This window comes from Trichosurus vulpecula, chromosome 7 (assembly GCF_011100635.1).
Source record: "Trichosurus vulpecula isolate mTriVul1 chromosome 7, mTriVul1.pri, whole genome shotgun sequence".
In the NCBI taxonomy this organism is placed as follows: domain Eukaryota; kingdom Metazoa; phylum Chordata; class Mammalia; order Diprotodontia; family Phalangeridae; genus Trichosurus; species Trichosurus vulpecula.
The window spans coordinates 133,983,218-133,999,679 of NC_050579.1; the positions used below are offsets into that span (position 1 = coordinate 133,983,218).

General features: G+C 35.1%; 1 protein-coding gene across 3 annotated transcripts in view; it reads left to right on the plus strand.

The window, feature by feature from the left end:
* PTPRK (protein tyrosine phosphatase receptor type K) overlaps positions 1-16,462 on the plus strand; it is a 732,727-nt gene that overhangs the window by 573,976 nt on the left and 142,289 nt on the right. For all 3 annotated transcript variants that reach the window (XM_036768513.1, XM_036768511.1, XM_036768512.1), the window contains exon 12: positions 14,468-14,741. In XM_036768513.1, coding sequence (XP_036624408.1) covers positions 14,468-14,741 — 274 coding nt within the window. The remainder of the gene's footprint in view (positions 1-14,467; positions 14,742-16,462) is intronic.

Here is a 16,462-nt window from a genome sequence, read left to right on the forward strand (position 1 = left end):
ACTGATCATTATGGTGCCAGATAACGTTACACAAAGTGATATCAATTTAATCTTTCTGTTAGCCAGAAAGAATTCCTACCTACACAGTATAAAATTTGTTTTGTAGGCCTGATAAGTTTCATTCTGAAGAAAATTCCTTTTGGATTCACTCTGAGGCATGTCAAAGTGTCCTTTGTAAAGAAATCCACTGAATGTTTCATCTAGGCTTTCACATCTCACCTACAACTTTGAAAAATTTTCCCTTTCATTCATCATAGTTTGATAACCTAGATTATCATTCAAAATGGACACTATTTTAAGTTTTAAGTATCAATCCCATTGACTATAAGATTTTTGTTAATATTCCAAAAGATTAGCTGTTCTTCCTGAATTTATTCGCATTCTGATCTAAGTAGTTTTAATTATGAATTATAATATATGGAGGTGGTCTAGCTCTGGGCCAATGTATTAAAATTTTGACCCATTGAAATTATATTTTCAAAGGGTCACAGTTTAATTGTACTCTCCTGCCAGGAGAAAAGTAGTAATCTTCCCAGAGAGATTATTACCTCATTTTGTTAAAAAAAAAATGCACTTTTTACCTTAGCAGCTACTGCTATAAGCATGATAGCCTCACCTCTGTACTCTCTTTATACTCTCTAATACTGTCTTTATGGTCACTATATTTTTTCACATTTGATTTTGTATGTATAGTCAAATTGTTATGTGACTTTGGGCAAATAATTTAATCTCTTTGGGACTCAGTTTCTTTACCATAAAAGAAATAAGCTGAACTAAGTGATCTCTAATGTTCCTTCCAGTGCTAATGTTCTGTAACTTCAAAGTATGTATCTATACCAGCATTCCCTACCTAAATCATTAAGTGATTTCATGCAAACCTGACAAGGTGAAACTACAAGCACAGGGTATTTATTTAGTTCCATATCAGCAATGTTACAAACGGAAGACATAGTCCTAAGCAGTCAAAATTGAGAGTATAAAACCTTGAAGTTGATCTTTATGGGGAACTGAGACCATATAAAGCTTCCCTGTACCCATGGTGCTTAGATCACCAAAGAAAATGAGATGTGGAGACTCCACACACTAAGTCATCAGAATTTGAAGTTTACAATTGGAAATAAATAGAGAGAATAAGGAGGTTTGTCTAACTAAAAGATAAGAAGTTTACATATGAGAAAGGTAATGAAATGAAGGATAACTTAATTCTCAATGAGTCACTCAACTGCTGGCTTTAGATCTAGTTAAAGAAGACAATTGTCAGATAAGTTAAGACATTGCTTCTCCAAAGGAAGGGGACAGGGGGCCTATTATCAGCAACTTGGGAAGAGAATACATCTCCTCTACCATATATTAGAAAAAAAAATCTGAACTTTTTAGTGTGACAGGGAAGATGTTTAGTATAATTGCTGGATCCTGGACACTGAGAATGTCAGATATTAAAAGACCTATTATAGGAATTTTTAAAGTGACTGTGAAATTGATAATTAATGGAAAAATGACTTAAATATTAAACTGAGCTTGATTATCATATTCAATTTATAAATTAATTTAGGTAGTATCTTCATTTTGATTTTGGCGATGTAAACCAATCAGGATTTTTCCCAATTAATGTTGCTTTTCTAATTCTACCTGACTGAAAACTGAGGCAATTGATATTTTTTCATGCAAAACCTTTTAAATTTTATGTAGTAGAAAAAAATGAATTTTATTATCTATAATGACCTCTATCCCTTATTTGCTCAAGAATTCTCACCCTAGTCATAGGTGTAAAAGGTACCTCCTTCAGTTTTCCTCATTTAAGCAACTACCAAATGGTATTGATGATCACAAATTTGTTAAGTTTTTTATATTTGGTAATGTTATACTCCCTACATTCCTACATTTTTCAGTATATGTCTTGAAATCAATGGTCTTTGAGATGAATTTCATCATTATTTTATCTAATTCTATTAAGTAAGCCCTTAATATTAAGTTTAATATAGCACTAAATATATACTTTAATTTAGGAGTCATTTCTGTTATGTTGATTTGGCCCAACTCTGAGTAATTAACATCTCTGCAATTATTTGTCTTCATTTAAATGTAGCAGTCAATCAACAAAAATTTTTTACTTACTGTGTGCCAGGTACTGTGCTAAGCAATAGGGATACATAAAGAGGCATAAGAAAGCACCTCTCCTCAAGGGACTTACAATCTAATAGAGGAGCTGACATGCAAACAAATATACAAAGCAAGCTATGTATACAATTAATAGGGAATAATTAACAGAGGCAACTAACTCCAAACACTGGAGTTAAGAGGGGTTGAAAAAGGCTTCCTGTAGAAAGTGAGGTGTATTTGACACTTAAATGAAGCCAGGGAGGTCAGTAGTTGGAGAAAATGAGGGAGCTTATTCCAGGTGAGGGGGACAGCCAGAGAGAATGCTGGGGGCCAAGAGATGGGCTGTCTTATTCAAGGAACAGCTAGGAGGCCAGGATCACTGGATTAAAGAGTATGTGTTGGGGAATAAGGTATAAGAAGATTGGAAAAGTAGGAGGGGTCTTATGAAGGGCTTTGAATATCAAACAAAACATTTGTGTTTGATACTGGAGGTGATAGGAACAGCTATAGTTTATAAAATAAGAAGGTGACATGATCATACCTGCACTTGAGGAAAATCACTTTAGTGTCTGAATGGAAGATGGAGCAGTGTGAGGAGAATGGAACTGAGACAAGCAGACCTATCAACAAGCTATTGCAATAATCCAGGTGCGAGGTAATGAAGACCTACATAATTAGAGTGGCAGCACTGTCAGAGGAGAGATAGAGGTATATTTGAGAAATGTTGCAGAGGTGAAATCAACAGGCCCTTAGCGATAGATTGAATATGAGGGGAAGACATGATGAAGAATTGAAGATGACTCTCAGGTTTTGAGCCTAAGGGACTGGGAGGTTGGTGTTGCCCCCTATAATAATAGGGAAGATAGGAGATATTTTATAATTATATTCATGAAACTGCTAAGTGTGCCTTGGTACATTGACTCACAGATAATTTATATATTTTATAGCTCAGAATGGAATTTGTTTTTTCTATCTATTACTATTGGGCTTTTATAGGTACCACCCAGAAAAAAAATGCTGATTTTTGTAGGTTTATATACTACTTTTCCAAAGTTACTAAATATTTTGATTTTTTTCATTGAATCTCTTCAGTTCTTTAATTCTGTCATTCTTAACATGGGGGAAGTGGTACGTGAACCTTTGAAAAAAAATTTTCATCACAGTGTTTTACTGTAATAGTGTAATACTATACTATATATCCTTTGTCTTCCAATGTATTTTATTGTATTTCAAACATTCTGAGAAGGGGTAAATAGGTTTCTGCAGACTGCCAAAGGGACCCATCACCCAAAAATGTTAACATCCCTTGTGTTAAGTAGATTATTATATTTTCTGCGAGTAAAAATAATTTTATTTCATATACATGCGAGAAACATGCTGAGGAAGTATTATATATCAAAGGCTCAGCTCCTAGCAACTGGCAGGACAAGAAAAGGCCTTCCAAGGAATGTAGCCTCTAAGCTGGGCCACCTTGGAAGGTAAAGATTCTAAGAGGAAGAGGGGAAGAAGGAGAGAATTCCAGGCATGTGAATCATCCAGGGTAAAGTCACAGGAACAGAACACAGGCCAATAATATGGTCTATTATCTTTTTGATACCATCCATTCAATTGTATATTTGTTGTAGATTCAACCCAGTCATGGTGAATAATCTCTTGACTATATTTCAGCCCATGTTTTAGGCCAGGTCTTGCTATGTCCATCAGTTAGCATTCTTCATCATGGGTCCTTTGGAATTGCCTTGGATCATTGTATTCATCAGAGTAGCTAAGTCTTTCACATTTGATCATTATTACAATAGTGCTGTTACAGTGTACAATGTTCTTCTGGTTCTGCTCCCTTCATATCCCATGAATTCATTTAAGTCTTCCCAGGCTTTTTATGAAATCATCTCGCTCATTATTTCTTATAAGACAATAATAGCCCATTCCAATCATATACCACAACTTGTGCAGTCATTCTGCAATTGATGGCCATCCCCTTAATTTCCAATCCTTTGCCAACAGAAGAGCTGCTACAGATATTTTTTGTACATGGAGGTCTTTTTCCTTTTTCTTTTGATCTCTTTGGGATACAGATCTATTAGCGGTATCCCTGGGTCAAAGGGTATGCACAGTTTTATAGCCCTTTGGTCATAGTTCTAAATTGTTCTCCAGAATGGTCAGACCAGTTTACAACTTCACCAGTAGTGTATCATTATCCCAATTTTTCCACATCCCCTCCAGCATGTTGTTTCCTCATTGCCTATTTTTATTCCTCCAATTTCTTTTTCTCTTCATTTATATAGCTAGAATTTATTTTTTTTTCATAGCTAGAATTTCTAAAACAGTATTGAAAAATAGTGGTGATAATGAGCATCCTTCCTTCAACCCTGATCTTGTTGGAAAGGCTTTGAACTTATCCCCATTACATAAAATATTTGGTCTTGGTTTTAAGTGGATGCTACTTTTCATTTTAAGAAAGCCTCTATTACTATGCTTTCTAGTGTATTCAATAAGAATGGGTGTTGTATTTTATCAAAAAGCTTTTTCTACATCTCTTGAGATAATAATGTTTTTTGTTGTTTTTGTTATTAATCTGATGAGTTATGCTTATAGTCTTTCTAATGTTGAACCCAAATTGCAATATAGGTATAAATCCTATCTAGTCATGTTTTATGATCATTGTGGTGTATTGCTGTGATCTCCTTAATATTTATTTAAATTTTTCATCAATATTCATTGGGAAAATTGGCCTATAATTTTTTTCTCTCTTTGCTCTCCCTGATTCAGTATCAAAACAATATTTTTGTCATGAATGGAATTTAGTAGGACTCTTTCTTTGCTCCCACCCCTACACCCACCCCCAATAGTTTATATAGTATTAGGATTAATTGTTCCTTTTATGGTAAAATTCACTTGTAAATCCATCTGGTCCTAGGGATTTTTTTCCTTAGGGAGTTCATTGATGGATTGCTCCATTTCTTTTTCTAAGACAATATTATTTAAGTCTTCTATTTCATCCTCTGTTAATCTTGGCAGTTTATATTTTTGTAAACATTCTTCATTTCACTTAGGTTGGCAAATTTATTGGTATATAATTGGGCAAAATAACTCCTAAAAGTTGCTTTAATTTCATTTTATTTGGTGGTACATCCAATCTTATTTTTGATACTAAAAACTTGGTTTTCTTCTTTTTAAAACAAATTATCCAATAGTTTATCTATTTTATTGTGTTTTTTAAATGAAACCAGTTCATAATTCAATATTTTTTTTCATCTCTCCTTTGATTTTGACAATTTCCATTTTGTTGTTTGGGTATTTTTTTTCATTTTTTTTAGTTGTATGCCCAATTCATTAATCTGATCTTTTTTACTTTTATTGAGGTATGCATTTAGGGATATACAATTTCCCTGAAGTATTGCTTTGACCACATCACACAGATTTTGTTTTGTTGTTTCATTGTTGTAATTTTCTTTAATGAAATTATTAATTTTTTTTTGATCCATTTATTCTTTTGGATTATTTAGTTTCCAGTTTTTTTTTTATCTATGTTTCTATGGCCATGTATTGAAAATGACATTTATTGCATTATGTTCTGGAAAAGGTGCAGTTAATATTTCTGCTTTTCTACAGTTATCTCTGATGTTATGTCCTCATACATGGTCAGTTGTTTTTGCATATGCCATCTATAGCTGAGAAAATTTATACTTTTTTCTACTCTTATTTAATATTCTCTGGGGAACTATCTATCATATCTAACTTTTCTCAAATTCCATTTATCTCCTTATTTCTTATTTATTTTATGATTAAATTTCTCTAGCTCTGACAGTGCTAAGTTGAAGTCCCTCAGTATTATAGTTTTACCATCTTATTTCTTTCTACGACTCATTTAATTTTTCCTTTCTGAATTTGGAGCATATCCTTGAAGCTATACCATTTGGACCATATTTGTTTAGTACTGATATTATTTCATTGTCTGTGCTGCTTTTTAGCAAGATGTACTTTCCCTGCATATATCTTTTAATTAAGTCTGTTTTTGCTTTTGCTTTGTTTGAGATCTTAATTGCTACCCCTACCTTTTTTCCTTCAACTGAAGCATGATAAACTCTGTTACAGTCTGAATTAGGGTTTTTTTTAAATTTGTTTAATTGGGGACTTTTAATTTGTTCTTTTTCCAATTTTTTAGTTGCATGCCCAATTCATTTCTCTGTTTTATCGAGGTATGCATTTAGAGAGATAAATTTTCCCCTAAGTACTGCTTTTGCTGCATCCCACAAATTTAGCTATGTTGTCTTAATGAGCACACACACACACACACACACACACACACACACACACACACACACACACATATATATTCTTCCATGTTTGAACCAATTCATATGAGAGTGAGGTTCAAACATGACCCCACCACCACCACCATTTCCCCCTCCATTATAAAAGCTGTTCCTTGCATGCCTCTTTTGTGTGAGGTAATTTTCCCCATTCATCTCCTTTTCCAAGTGCATCCTTCTTTCTTACCCATCTATGAGTTTTATTTTTTTTATTTTTGAGATCATCCCAACATAATAGATTCATTCCTGTGTCCTCTGTCTATGTAGAGTTCCTCCAACTGCCCTAATGATTAGCATAAAGTTCTTAGGAGTTACTTAGGAAGTTCTTAGAAACTTAGGAGTGCTTATCTTCAGATATAGGAATGTAAACAGTTAAACCCTATTGAGTCCTTATAATTTCTCGTTCATGTTTACCTTTTTATGATTTTCTTGAGTCTTATATTTGAAAATGACATTTTCTATTCATCTCTAATCTTTTTTATCAGGAATGCTTGAAAGTCCTCTGTCTTATTAAATATCATTTTTCTCCTGGAAGGATTACACTCAGTTTTACTCAGTAAATTTTTCTTGGTTGTAAATCTATCTCCTTTGCCTTCCAGAATATCATATTCCAAGCCCTCTGCTCCTATAATGTGGTAGCTACTAAATTTTGTTATCTCCTGACTGTGGCTCCATGGTATTTGGATGGTTTCTTTCTGGCTTCTTGAACTATTTTCTCTTTGACCTGGGAGCTCTAGAATTTGACCATAATATTTCTGGGAGTTTTCATTGAGGGATTTCTTTTAGGAGATGATCAGTTTTTAATTTTTTAATTTCTGTTTTACCCTGTGGTTCTAGGATGCAAGGACAGTTTTCCTTTACAGTTTCCTGAAATATAATGTCAAAGCTGTTTTTTCAATCATAGCTTTCAAGAAATTTAGTAATTGTTAAATTATCTTTCCCAAATCTATTTTCTAGGTGAATTAGTTTTCAAATGAGATATTTCAATTTTCTTTTATTTTTTTTTCATTATTTTGACTTTGTTTTATTGTTTTTTGATATCTGATAGAGTCATTCACTTCCACTTACCCCATTCTATTTTTTAAGGAATTATTTTCTTCAGTGAGCTTTTTTATAACCTCTTTTTACATCTGGATGATTCTACTTTTTAAGGAATTATTTTCTTCAGTATTTTTTGTGCCTCTTCCACCAAGCTCCGTCTTTTCATAATTTTATTGCTCATTTCTTTTCCTGTTTTTTCCCTCTACCATTCTAATTTGATTTTGAAAATATACATGCCTATATCTTTAACTTTTACAGGAATTCTTGTTGGGCTTGTATTTGAGGATTTACTTGCTTTTTTGATTTCATTGTCTTCTTCTGAGTTTGTGTCTTAATCTTCCCTGTCACCATGGTAGTTTTTTTTTTTTTTTGGTTGGATTCTTTTTTTTGTTGTTGTTGTTTGCTCATTTTTCCAGCCTATTTCTTGACTTTGAATTTTATGTTAAAGTTGGACTCTGTTCCCTGGATAAAAGGGAGGTGGGGTTGAGGGAGGGTACAATCTCAAATTTTAGGAATTTTTACACTGCTGTTTTCAGAGCTAGTTCTGTGGTTTGGGGAGTTTTTATTGTTTCCATTGCGCATACCAAAGCCATGTGATCTGTGTAGAGGAGTAATCATTGTTTGGTTGTGATGAAAATGATATTGCTCCTCAGGACTTTAGGTCTAATGACTTAAAGAACTCCTCTCTTCCCTGGAAATGTGACTGGAAAATGGGTATAGACAATGGAGTTGCCAAACAATGCCCTGTCTTGCACCATGGGTCCTCTATTGTCTCTTTCTGACCAGTTGTCAGATCCCCTTATCCTTTCTATTTTGAGAGCTGCCAAAGCTGATGCTGATACTGATGCTGTTGCCAACTGCAAGGCCTACCATTGGTGCTATAGCCATGTGGACTCTTGGCCAGCCTGCACCCTAGTGTCACAGACCTTTCCTTCTGACCTCCTAAGTTGTTTTGGGCCAGAAAGATGTTTCACCCTTACTTTTGTTGGTGATGTCACTCCAGAGTTTGATTTGAGGGATTTAAAAAAAATATTCAGTTAAAACTTAAATTAGAAAACAATGAAAAAAAGAACAGTTCTGTGTACATAGTCTACATGGAGGATTCACTCTAAAACAATAAATTTCCATTTCCAACTATACTTTAAAAAATATAATAAATACTACACATTGTTTTCATAGCTGCCCAGCCTTTATGTGATTCCTTCTAAGTTTTCTTTTGTTTTCTTCTGTGCACTTTGTTTTCTCCCTGCTTCCCCATTCTCCCCTAGAGAAGGCTAAAATTAAACACAACCTCATACTTATATGTGTGTATATACAGATATACACACATATACATATACATATATGTAAAGACCATACTATATATATTTCTTTTTCTTGGTTCTTTTTCTGGAGGCAGATAGCACCTTCCTTATAGGTCTATGTCTTTCCATGTTTTTCTCAAATGAACCAGCTGATTATTCCTTATAGTGCAGTAGTATTTCATCACAATCCTATACCACGTCTTGTTTAGTCATTCACCAATTGAAGGGCATCTATCATTTTAACCATTTTTTTTTTACTATAAAAAAGCAAAATAAGTAGATGTAGTGAAAGATGAACTTTAGAATTTATTTTTGGATAACTTTATTATTAAGGATGCTTATGATTAGGATTCTTCAATTATGTATTGGAGAAAGAAAATTTTTGATCTCTGTCCATAGTATATATGAAGAGCCAATGAAACATCCATCTTCCTTTTCAGGGGAATTATAATTCAGGAATCCATGCTCATGAAACTGCTAGTGAAAATTCCATGTGCAGAACTACCTGGAATGCATGTTGATGCTTAAAATGAGAAGAATAAGGTGGCCTTGAAGTATATTCCCAGTACTACCACTTCTTAGCCAAGTGACTTGGGAAAAGATGTTCACTTAGTTCTAAACATCAGTTTTATGATCTATAAAATGGAACTAACACCTCTGCTTCTATGTCACAAAATTGTTGTCAAGATAAAGTGACATAATGTATAGACAATTATTTTGTAAACTCTTAACTGTTAGTTAATGTAAAATAACATTCTAGAGAAAGTGCAAATAGACATAGCACAGACTGTTGATATTTTGAGGTCCATTTTAAAAACTATATTAGATATCAGGGTCAAAAATTGAAATAAAAAATTAACTCAACCCAATGGAATTCTATTAACACTTCTTATTTGAGGAGTGCTTTTACGCTTTTTTGCATTGTATGTATGACTTTGGTTCAATACATTTTAAAGGTCTCAGTTCTGTGCTTCCAGATTTTTTTTACTCAAATAAATATATTGAAAAAAAAATGTGTTCAATGATGGATCATCAGAAGTTAAGGTTATATAAGTGACTAGTTGGTTTGGACAAGTCACTTAATATTATAAGAATGAAATGATAATGGCAGTAAAAGGGAGGAGTAACGTGTACATTGTTTTGCGTAGTGATATATTGACAAAATCTTTGTATTGTCAGAGAACCTAGATTTAAATACTACTTCTACTTAGGGCCTCTAGGTACTGCAGTGGATAGTGCTAGGCCTGGAGTCAGGAAGACTCCTCAATATAGATTGAAATCTAACTAACCTCAGACACTTCCTAGCTGTGTGACTGTAGACAAGTCACTTAATTCTGTTTGGCTCAGTTTCCTCATCTGTAAAATGATCTGGAAAAGGAAATGGCAAATCAATCCAGTATCTTTACCAAGAAAATATCAAAAGGGTCATGAAGGTTTAGACGTGATGGAAAGTGACTGAACAACCTAGGGCAGCTGGATGGCACAGTGGATAGAGCACCACGCCTGGAGTCTGGAAGACCTCAGTTCAAATTGGGACTCAGACACTAGCCTGGTATCCTGGGCAAGTCACTTAACCGCTGCTTTCCTCAGTTTCCCCTTCTGTAAAACAGGGATAATAATAGCACCTATCTTTCAGGTTTGTTGTGAACATCAAATGAGATAATTATAAAAGTGCTTGGCACAGTGCCTGGTACATAGTAAGTTTTATATAGATATTAGCTATTATTATGAATATTATTATTACTTGTTGCCTATATGGCCTAGTAAATAATTTAACTTCTTTAAACTTCAATTGCCTCATCTATTTATTGCTATGACTATGGCATTGGATTTGGTCCCATGATGCTTAAGGTCCATTCTCACCTGTGCTGTTGATACATTCTCTGCTGTATCATAGTGTCACCAGCACCATTTAATGAATAATGAGGTCTAGACATATGAATTGACTACCTAAAAGTCATTCATTTCAGCTGAATTTGAACCCAGGTGCCATTACAAATTTAGCCCTCAGTGCAGGTACCCTGGCAGAAAATAATAGCTGTACTAGCTACGTCACAGGAAAAATATGAGGAACAAATGAGTTAGTATATGTAAAGTGCTTTGTAAACTATAAAATGCTATATAAATGTGGATTATCATGGCTAGCAAAGTTGGAAATAATTTCATTTATTTATAGCTCTCAAAAAATCCTGAAGAGGTATACTATCTGTACCATGTCTTCTTTCAGATATCCAGGAACATTGACACATCTAAAGCACATCTCAAGGAGTTAATTTGGTCATCTGAGAAACACTGCTCTGGGTCCTTCATCTAAGAGTTCTTTCCTTTTTCCATAAGGCCCAAATCAACCCTAGTGATGACATAAAATACTTTTACGTTCTCTAAGTTTGTTTCTGGGAGATTTGGACGCACCCGCTATGTTCACTTAAGTATCTTTGATTGTGGACTAGGCTCTTATCAGTTTAACTCAACACGCATTGACCGAATATTGAACTATGAACTTTTACCTGCTTTTTACATGAATTTTGGTGTTTAATTTATAGATATCAGCTACTAGTGAAAATATTTGTACTTTTTTTTTTGCTTAATTTTTTCTCTGAACCCAGAGATTCTATGAGGGAGAAAAATGATTTCTGTGAAAAGACTCTTCTTTGTTGCCCTTATGTCTCATCAGATAAAATAGACACTTCCTTTTATAGCATTTAAGCCTCTTCATAGCTGTAGCCTTTAGCCCACATTTCTAGCTTTGTTTAACACTATCCGCCTCAATACACAATACATCTCAGCCATACTGGACTCATTCTCACCCAACCTTTTTTCTTGACTGTGCCTCCTATACCCTAAAGAGATTATCCATTTCTCTGCCTGTTCGCTTGCTTATTTTTCTTTTTGCTCACATACCGCTTCATTAAATTTTCTCTGTGTTGTCCCTCCATCTAGAAATGGCTCATGTCCTTTGACTATCACAAGTATCTTTCTCTCTTTAAGTTGGACTTTCTCTCCCCCACCCCAACACACACACACACACACACACACACACACACACACTCAACTAAAATATTTTTTGTAAAGTTTTCTAATGCAAACTATTGTGCTTGGTTCTAGGGAACACAAAGATAAAACACAAAAACAATGCCTGCCCTCAAGGACCTTACATTCTACTGTGGTGGGGGAGGGTGGTACAACATATAATCAGATGAATTTATGTGTGATGATTTATGGAGGAGAAAGAAAGAGATTGCAAAGAATGAAGGAATTAAGATAGGTTTCCCATAGGAAGAGACGTATGAGCTGAGCTTTGACAAAGGGCAGGGATTCTAAGAAGCAGAGGTGAGAAGAGAGTTCATTCCCTTCTCAGGGAACAACATATGCAAAGGCCTAGAAAGAGAGAATGAATGATGAGTTTGGGAAATAGCAGATAGACCCATGTGACTGGAACATAGCAAGTGAGCTATATAAGCTTATAAAGGAAAGATAGAGTCAGATTGTGGAAGGCTTGCTATGCCAAGCTATTATGGTCTCCTATATACCTACAACAGTCCAAGTTGTATTACAGTTATTTGACTCTACAATTTATTTTTCTACTGCATTGTAAACTTTTTGAAGTTATTGATCATATCATTTTCATCTGTGTATTTCTAGTAATTAACAGTAATGAACAACAACATTTAAATGTTTATTGAATTGAATGATGGTAAAAACTAATCTAATAATACTCATCTAGCAATCTTTTTTACTAGGTTCTGATCCTGGCTCTATCACTGACTTCATGTGTGACCTTGGCCATGTCACCTAATTTCTCAGGGCTTTAGTTTTATCAAATATATAATGAGAAATGTGGATTAGATAATCCTTCAGATTTTCTTCCCCTCAGAAATTTCTTTGGTCTATGAATGTATAATGCAAATGTGGATGAGAAATAAAATCAAAGAGCCCCTGGAGTGTCTTTTTGTTGTTGGGCATATGTCTGCAATGCCATGCATCCCACTTCCCCTGCTGAGTCTATGCTTAAGAACTTAAAGGGTTTTGAATTGAAAAATTCCTGCTCTCTGGGCACCTCTCAGAGCAGAATTCTTGTCAGTGCCAATCTTAGAAGCTTAGGGGAACCAAGCTGGCAGGGAGAAAGAAGAAAGATGTAATGCACACAATTTCAACTTGCATAACCTTCGGTCTTATTTGGTTTCCCAGATTTGGAACTGTGATTTACCAATGTTTCTGTTATATTTTTAAGGGAAAAGAAGTTCTGGGTAGGCAACAATCACTGAATTTATTAATAATTTTTAAGAGAAATAACTATTTCTAAATATTTAGGGGAAAAGATGATCATTTCCCCTTAATTCTGAATGCTCTTTTGTCTTCTTATCTAGTATGTTCTCCCATTTCTCTGAGTAAATTAGTTTTTACAGGCCAGGGTTTTGTAAAAAGGACTGTTGATGGTTTCTAGTATATCTGAATAACACTTTCATCATAAGTTGGCACTTCATCCAAAGATTCTCTTCTTTTTAAAATAATAAAGGGGGCACTTTCATATTTTTATAGAACCCAAAATTTAAAGTTAAACCACTTGCCAAAAAGCACATTTATTATCTGTATCATTGGGTTATGTATAGTACAATATCTCTACATTTTTTAGGCCTTTTTAAGCTTGTGTTTGTTTAATTGAGTCTAAAACATAGGCGTATCTCTTTCCTCAGAGCACCTTTGCCTGAAGAGTTTGCTGTACACAATAATGGAGTGGGTGATATCAGTTCAATAAAAGACAGCTAACATAGACATTTCAGTTCTAAGTTAGAGTATACTTTTGTAAGAATTTCAAAGTTGCCCTTTTCCCAGGCCTCTATAGATAGTAATCCTTAGTAGAAAACTACCCAGCCTTTTCAGAAAGGTATTGGAAAGCTTGGGTTGGCATTTTAATAGGCCAAATGCCATCTGTTTCTGCAATTTGTGGCTTTTTATCATTGACAACTGTAAGAAAACGAGGCAGTCTATTTTGGTGGAGTGGACAGATTTCTGTCCATCTGTGCCCATATTCCAACATGTCACTTGTACTTTAGATCTCCATAGCTCTGAGCCAAGATAGATGCCATAGCAAGGTCAAGAGGTGGAGAAGCCTGTCAGCGCATTCTGTCTCTAATGACATGACAATTGCAAATTGGTGCTTCAAGCACAGCCCAAAGGCAGTCATTATGTCAGGCCTTGAAACTGAGCTTTCTATAATATCATTTCAAAGAAGAATGTTAACTTTAAATATTTTAAACTATCAGGCAAAGAACCTAATCTCTCGCATGGCTGTGGTTAGTGTCAAGTTCTTTATTAGGTTGCATTACTAGACAAAATTTCCAAAATGCGGAGAGGGTTCTTTAATGTGGGTTTTCTTTTTCTTTTGTATCACATGGATTATGTGGGAAGAAAGAAGTAAGAAGTCCATTTAGAATTCTGTAGCAATGCTAATAAAGTGGCTTTCACTGAGACCAATTTTTTAAAAGAATAAACGGCTTTGAAACAGTAAAAGTTACATTAATGCTAAGATTAATATGAAAATGTGTCATTTGTTTCCTGCCCTGAATAGTTGAGGTATGGGATTGGAGAATGTCCTATTTCCCTTGTTTAGAATTGACAAATTGTCTGTAAAGTGTCTATGGATGCCTTATACCTTAGCACAACTAACTAGAAAAATTGTCATTTTTTTCCCCTCCCATAACCTAAAAGTGCCTATCAAATTGTGGTAGAAGAATTACATCCCCACCGAACCAAGCGAGAAACAGGGGCAATGGAATGCTACCAGGTCCCCATCACCTACCAGAATGCCATGAGTGGAGGTTCACCATATTACTTTGCTGCTGAGCTACCCCCTGGGAATCTACCTGAACCAGCCCCATTTACTGTCGGTGACAACAGGACATACCAAGGATTTTGGAACCCACCTCTAGCACCTCGGAAAGGTTACAACATCTACTTTCAAGCTATGAGCAGTGTGGAGAAGGTGAGTGCCTAGCCAAATTTTTTTTCATCGCTCCATGGAAAGGCCCAGTGGCTTTTTAGAGATGCCAGACAGCATTAGTCAAAAGTAGTAGTGTATGGTGGTGCTGTTGCCTCTTTCTCCCACTGTGCATACTTCTGTACTATGAGGCTGAGGCTTCACGCCAGTCGTATTTCACAGGACTCCCGTTTCCTAGTAACTGTTTCTAGTTGAGACTTTAGTAAAAGCCCACGGTAGCCGTTTTGAGTAAAATGATTTAAGCAGTGTGTTTCTGCACCCTCTGTAAATATGCCCCATTGTTCTTGCCCCCTTTCTCTGTGGTGGCACACTTCAAAAGATTAAATTTACCGTAGGATAAACAAAATGCGTACTCCTCAGCAGGCTAATAAAATGTTGCAAACTTTTTGGGCAGTATTGAACAAATAGAAAATAACAAAGTAAAAAACTACTGATTACAAAGTAACGCACTGCCTGTGGTACATTTGACAGAGCCCATGCAGAAGGCTGCCTCTAGATTGCCCGACTGCTGTGTAGCACGAAAAGTAGGCCTTTGCATCTCCTTGGTTACCTCCTTCCTTTATCCATTTTTTGAACACTGTTACTGGTCTTGTATGAATATTGAAGAGAAAAACACAAGTGAAAGTTAAATACCACCATGGTTCTGGGTCAGAAAGGTCTCTCATGCCCCATGCTGTTTTCTTTGAATGATTTTCTTTCTTAAAATGGAAATATGTTTTGGGAAAGGTAGTGTCATAAAATGTGGCGTGTGTGTGTGTGTGGTGTGTGGTGTGTGTGTGTGTGTGTGTGTGTGTGTGTGTGTGTGTGTGTTGCAAAAGAGGGCAGCTGCCAAGTTTTAAAATCCATTTAAGGGTTACATTTTTATATATATATAGCTCTATGGGAAATGAGCACTTTCAGGTTATAGAGATCCTAAAGGAGTATCTGGGAAATTAAATGACGAATTTGAGAGAATTTGAGCTTACCTGTAGTCTTTTAATTGGAGGATAGTCATATTCTTCCATTTTCATTCCTACAGCCCCTATGAGAAACTAAAACTTCTGGATAATTATTACTCAAGTTTTTAATAAAATCTTTCTCCAATTATGGAAATATTTGGCTCAGAGCGGACAGAGAAGAAACAAAAGCAATATCTATAGCCAAAGGTGACTTATTATGGAAGAAGCTGTTCTATATGTCTATGTGTGCTTGGTAATACTAAAAAGGAGAACAATGTGCCCCACTACCCCCAAGACTTCTTAATTCCTGCATTGAAGGCAGTTAGTTGCCCTGATAAAGCAGTGACTATAGAAATTAATATTCCATTCAGAGTATAAAGACACACTGGTAGAAAATATACTTCTATATTTGTGGGGTTTTTTTAACTTTTAAGAAGTGAGAGATAGAAAATTAACTTTTGTGACTTAAATCTGTGATATGAGATGGGGTGTTAATGAATGTCCCTTTCTGGGAAAGGGTTTTCTACAGTACTACTTAAAGCTTTGAGAAGAAATTTTCCTTTCTAATTGCTACTGTGACCATATTCTTGTACATCTAAAGTGTAAAGTTGTGACAATGTACTTCACAGTTAGCTTGGCATAGAGTTTTTAAATTGATGTGGTTCACATCAGCAGCAGGGTCAAGGAGAGCTGCTGTAGTTAAAAGTGATTGCTTTCAGTAAAGCAAAATCCCTTTAGATTTCTGCTAGAGCCAGAAATAATCTCTTG